The sequence below is a fragment of the Orycteropus afer genome, unplaced genomic scaffold, assembly GCF_000298275.1.
Source record: "Orycteropus afer afer isolate SDZICR_OR568_19922 unplaced genomic scaffold, OryAfe1.0 scaffold00045, whole genome shotgun sequence".
In the NCBI taxonomy this organism is placed as follows: domain Eukaryota; kingdom Metazoa; phylum Chordata; class Mammalia; order Tubulidentata; family Orycteropodidae; genus Orycteropus; species Orycteropus afer.
The window spans coordinates 3,289,894-3,295,789 of record NW_006921632.1 but is presented as its reverse complement, the minus strand read 5'-3'; the positions used below and the strand labels follow the sequence as shown (position 1 = coordinate 3,295,789).

General features: G+C 40.3%; 1 protein-coding gene across 1 annotated transcript; it reads right to left on the bottom strand.

Annotated features, from left to right (window-relative positions):
• Positions 1-361: 361 nt before the first annotated feature.
• LALBA (lactalbumin alpha) lies at positions 362-2,090 on the bottom strand. Its single transcript, XM_007937876.1, has 4 exons — positions 1,958-2,090; positions 1,506-1,664; positions 931-1,006; positions 362-422 (listed from the first exon to the last, which is right to left on the bottom strand). The coding sequence occupies exons 1-4, from the start codon at positions 2,088-2,090 to the stop codon at positions 362-364; spliced, it is 429 nt and encodes a 142-aa protein (XP_007936067.1).
• Positions 2,091-5,896: the final 3,806 nt, after the last annotated feature.

Here is a 5,896-nt window from a genome sequence, read left to right as displayed (position 1 = left end):
TATCTCTTCAGTAAAGATAAGAGATAGTTATGACTTATGACTCCAGTGTTCACCCATTCACTCTGTTTCCTCCAGGAAGAAAATACATTCAGCCATTCAAAGGCAGGCCTTTTATTCAGGACAGAGGTGGAATTTGTTTCTGCAGAGAAAGTTCCATCAGAGGCACTGATCAAGGGTTTAAATTCCAGTGCACCAGTCACACATTCCTGTAGAATAGTCCTCAAAGTCCAATGATGTCACTACAGGGTCCAAGGCTCAGAGACAAATCAGCTTCAGGAGAGTAAAAGGAAGTAAACTGAGGTAGCTGTAGGGAAGACTTCCAGGAGCAGAGGAAAGGTAGGAGCAGCAAGGGCACAGGTGCTCACAACTTCTTGCAGAGCCACTGATCCAATTCCTCAGAACACAGAGGTTTATGAGCCAGCCTGGTAATGGAGAAGGAGGTAAGCTGGAGCTTAGCTTAAACTTTCATCTAGCTTTATCATCAAGAGGGCAGAAGTGGAAGAGTGTGGATGAGAATTACAGAAAAATTTTCTCACCTAGATGGCAAGGGACACCGAGTCACCTAATGAGGTAAGGTCCATACTCCCCAAGTCAAGAAAATTGCAGGGATTAAAAAAAAAAAAAAAAAAGATGTGCTTGCTTTAGGGTCTAGAACTAAAAAGCAGAATTAGATGTTCAAGGTCAGGGAAAAGGAGGACTGTATTTCAGCCTTTTATCAGGGAATCCCTCTTAGGAAAGTTGTAAGAAAGAGTGGAGCAGAGAAGTTTTAGGAACTGAAGACTTGGATCCACTCAATGAGTTCTCTTATGGAGACTATATTCTATATTAAATGACAAACTGAGAGAGAGAAGGAAAAAGGGCAATAGTGCTAGGTCTAAAGGGGTAAGGAAAAAGAGGGAATGGAAAATAAACAATAAAATGAAGATTTACCAGTGGTCAATTCCTTCTTTATCCAGGATCTTCTTGACACACATTATGTCATCAGTAAGATCATCATCCAAGAACTCTAGCAGGAGTTTCAGGAGAAAGAATAAAGGAGTTAAGAAGTATTACCCAGAAAGTTGATGGGTTTTCCTCTTCCCTAGATCCTGTGGGTCTGGCTTTTCTCTGAACTGAAGATTTATGTATGTTTTCTTTCTATCTAGGAAGGACAATATGATAATGCTTCCCTCTGTGTAGAAGCTCCCCCCATGCCTCTGGAAAGTCTCTGGAAGGGTTGTCAACTTCATCAATTTGATTTGGCCTGAAAATACTCTGAATATCAGGCTTTAAGACTCCTAGAAAGCTCAGGTTGCCTACCCTTGAACCTCAGGGGACTGACTGGGATTTGGTAATCATGAAAAATCCCAACAGCTTTTTACTCAGCACTGCCAACTCAAGTCCCACGGTTGATGTGGAGCCCAGCCAAAGCAGTGAGGCAAGATATGTGCTTGACACTGAAAAGGAAATTACCCCAGGGGCAAGCTCCAGAAAAACAGAGGAAGAGAGTAAAAGCAGTTACTCACTGTCACAGGAGATGTCACAGATGTTCCTTGACTGAGGGATTTGGTCATCCTTGCACCAAGATTTATTACTGATCTGGAAGAGTCCATATTCCGTGCTTCCATTGTTATGAACTATGGCTTGTGTATTATAACTATTCATATGAAATAGGGTACAGCTCCCTGAGGGAAAGACGGGAAAGAGATATCCAATAAGTGTCCAGGCTCAGCGTAGATGAGTGCCTGTGATCCCCAGTCAGAAAAAGGCTCTACAGTCAATCTCCAAAGATAGCAAAGATCAGACAATAGGAACAAAGAAAGACAGGAAAAGAATTGGGATAAAAGTAAACTGAGAAGCAAAGAAGATAAGATCATTGTTAGGTAATTAGAAGTGAAGGAAAGCAGTGGAGAGAAAAGTATGATGGGGGAAAGAATCAGATAGGAAGTGGGACAAAGTAAGGGAGCAGTGAACTCACATTCTTGTAGAGTGATGCCTCTATAACCAACCAAGTCTTTCAGCACCTGGCTCAGCTCACATTTTGTAAATTGTTTGGCCTGGATAGCAGGGAACAGTATGCCTACCAGGAGCAGAGGGAAGAAGGACATCATTTTGGCTGCCCCAAGAATCTGAAATGGGGTGCCACTCAGTTCCACCTCCTTTTATCCATGAAGAAAGACTCAGAGGCCCTGGCACAAAGCCCTACGTTCAGGAGGAGGATAAAGGAGATTGGTCATGCCACAAAAAAGAAACACTAACCCTGCCAGCTTCCTTCTATAATTTCACACTATGATTCCTTCCCCTTCTCCCAATCTTTAGTCCATACTAAGTATTGTTCTCTGCCCAGACAGAGTTCCAAGCATGACCCTGATTACCACTTGGCTTTGTTTATATTATACCTTTGTTTCTTGTAGGGTTGGTTCCAGGAAGCAAGATGTGTTAGCCTACTTCAGGAACAAAGGAGGTCTCAGGAACAATACAAATGTGACAATCAGAAAATATAATAAGGGCCCATGGCCAATTCCCCATGCCCCCTAGAGACAAACAGAATGTGGAAAAGGAGTGTATGTCTTCACACATCTTGGTCTCAGAATCAAGGCTATGACTTGTCCAGCTAACCCAGCCATGGAACAAAGCCTGAGAGAATCTCTGGTTCATGGGTAAGAGCTCAAGAATAGGGATATAATATGGGAACACAGACTATAAGAATCAAGTATAACCTGGATCCAGAGACTTTCTACTTAGGAAAAATGGAGAACTTGAAAAGCATGCATGGCAGCATCTAGCTATCCTATAAGTCATTGTTAGAGCCCCAATCCCAATCTCTACTACCACTAAATAACCAGATACTACATTGTCATTGTTTAAAACATTATGTAAGTTCAAGACTAATAATGTGAAACAGATGTGTTCATGAGTCAAGGAGCTTCTAGACAGTTTCAGAGTTAGTCACAGACAATTAGAAAACGGGTGACCTAAGTCAATGAGAAGAAAAAGCCCTTTAAGATTGGACTTAAGCATTTTAAGGTAAGATCAGGATATATCTGGAGTCTATATAAAAACTTTCTGAACCTGAACTTTAAGGTAAGCGCAGCTGAGAAGGTAGAGTTAAGAAGACACTGGTTACTGAATAATTTCTGTAACTTGTCAGTATCAAGCTTCATGTCGTGGTGCCTGTAGCTGTCAGCCTCCTTACTGTCAGAGCTTTTTATCCAAACCCTTAAACCTGATTTCTTTCATTGCCATGCATATCTATCTCAGTCAAAGTAATTAAGACTTCTAGACTGAAGATTTTTCAAACTAGTATCTTGTACCTCTCTCCAGAGTCAAGGAAACCTCCTTTCTATTTAATCTCTTCTTCTATACCAGGAGTAACCAGTATGTGGTGTGGCATGAGTAAAATTACTGTGGAGAAAACTACAAACAGGCCTATGAGGTGAACAGTAATATCAGGAGTGTAGGCACTCATTAGAACAATCAAGAATATGAGATTAAGAGGACAGCATTTGCCCAGGGATAGAAGTAGGAAGGTGGGAGGGGATGGAAAGGAAGAATGAAGGGAAGGGGTAAGCAGGGAAGAAATGGGAAGAAAGTTGTTAAAGTGTGGGGATTGCAGTAAATGTCACAAAACAGAATGTGTATGGATTGTTGAGTGGAAAGAATTTGCTTTGTAAATTTGCACTCAAATCACAGTAAAAATTAAAAAAAAAAAAAAAAAAAACTAGTATGGAGGATCTCAGCATGCCAAGAGAGATGAGTAGAAAGTCCTAAGAACAAAAAGAAACACAATAAAAGTTTTCCCATTGCAACTCTCCTCCCTTCCACCCAGAGACATTGGAGAAGTGCGTGAAAGACAGGGATAGAAATTCTATCACACTTAGTAAACTTTGTTGAGAATATAGTTAGTGGGAGGATGACCTTCACAGATAACAGAAGCTAGTCCTCCAACCTAGTCTTTTCAATAATGGTGTCCTGTGCAAAATGGTTCCTTCCTAGGGTACAGACTGAGACAGAGTCATATGATGGTCCAGGATCTCAGGAATCACAGGAACTTTCTCCACTTCCAACCAGTTTGAGACCATGGCAGAAGACTGTTTGCCTATCCTTACATCATATCTCTGTGTATAGGCAATGAAAAGGAGCATCTAGGTCAGGAATCACAACCAAGTGAAGAGAAGAAAATAAATGTGCCTTGAGCAAAAGGAGTCATTATTTCCATAGAAATGTTTGTACAATAAAATACCTGAGAGTTATCTGAAAATGAGGATAGAAGGTGTCTAATAGGAACAATTCCAAACATTCAGAGAAAGATGTAGATTCTTGGAGATGGTCTAATGAAGAATAGCAATGATCACAGCACTGAACTAGGAAGTGTATAGAAAGACATGAGTGCAGCTAATAGAAGAAAGTGCCTGCCAAAATCTCCCTCTTCAGATAGGTTTAGTTAGGGTGCTTTACATGGAGGCTATGATCTAAATCAAGGAGATAAAGAGGCATTTACAATCCATTTTTCTGGATTTTTCAGAAATGCCCTGAGAATCTGTGTTCATTTTCTCAGGCATTATGGTGAAAATCAGAGTTTCTCAAACCAGGAATCATCATTTTGAAGGACCTCTAAAGATCAAAGAATCAGGAGCATTTGCTTCAAAACACAGTTGGCAGTGGTCATCCAAAACTGCAGTTTGTAGGTGACTTTACAGAGAAAGCCAAGATCTAGCATTTGAAGGGAACATGCTTGATGTCCATAATAATATTGCTCGTTACTTCTAATGGTTAACATCCTCACCTTGGTCTACTTCCTCCCATAACTCAAGTGAATGAATTATCATCAGGTAGACAATGAAACTAGCTTTTGAAACCCTATGGTGCAGTTCTACTCAACAACAGTGTGTTTTGTTTTGTGTTTGCCTTGCTTCTGAACCTGAACCAGTTTTCAGAACTGGAACTCATTGACTAAAAGAGAGCCCAGATGCCTAGAAAGAGGAATCTTGCAACATCATGGCAGTGCCTATGATATTGAATCTCCCAAGTTCTTCCCTAAAAGGGCCTATGGCCATTAACTAGAATAATCATAAATGAGGAAAAAGTAAATACCTAAACATATCTAGGACAGTGGAACCCAAGATGACAGTTGACATTGATACCTGGAAACCCAAATCATCGCCAAGACCCCCTGTTAGAGTGGGTGTTTAAGGTGGGCCTGGTACTAAAAAAATCATCACCTAGCTCCAGCTCACAGAGAGTCTACTGGATTCAAGGACTCACCCAATGTTCATTCTCTGGCCACTGAGTATTGAAGTTGAATGGACATACTTAGTGGTTAGCACAATGCACACATTGACTCCTTAACCTGTTAGGTAAGAGCTCTCATATAAGTGAAGACCAAATAGAAACTTCTGTTCTCTGGCCAAGATAATAAATCAAAAACAAAATTACATCCCAATGCCATCCTGGAAAATAAAGATGGTATTCCTCAATGTTTCCATTTATTTCACCAATATGGTCACTAGAAAAACCACATGGATCCTGCAGGATGACAGTGGACTACTCAGCCACTTTAGGTTAGTAAAGTGTGGTAATTTTATTAAACCAGATGAACATGGTATCAGGTACATGGTATGTGGTCATTGACCAAATGAATGCATTCATGCATCCCTATCAGAAAAGAGTATCAGAAACAGCTTTCATTAATTTAGGACTGACAAAGAATCTCCTGCCCTCTATCATTATGTAGTCCAAAGAGATCTGGACATGTTGGAGGCTTCAGCAAAACATATATGCTCAAGGTTGACAGCTAAAGCCTATGAGGATTCAGAGATGTACCATATCACTGAAGTTTTTAGAAGTTTGTCAGGACATGCTAAAATTAAATTAATTTAATTTAATTCTTCCAAATTAAAGGACAAAATTATTGCAC

Excerpts from the sequence above, each read along its gene's own strand:
- LALBA (XM_007937876.1), bottom strand. The coding sequence starts at position 2,090 with ATGATGTCCTTCTTCCCTCTGCTCCTGGTAGGCATACTGTTCCCTGCT. Across the intron at positions 1,007-1,505 it reads CTGTGACATCTCCTGTGACA|AGTTCTTGGATGATGATCTT; the intron begins GTGAGTAACTGC and ends AACTCCTGCTAG. Across the intron at positions 423-930 it reads AAAGAAGGAATTGACCACTG|GCTGGCTCATAAACCTCTGT; the intron begins GTAAATCTTCAT and ends CTCCATTACCAG.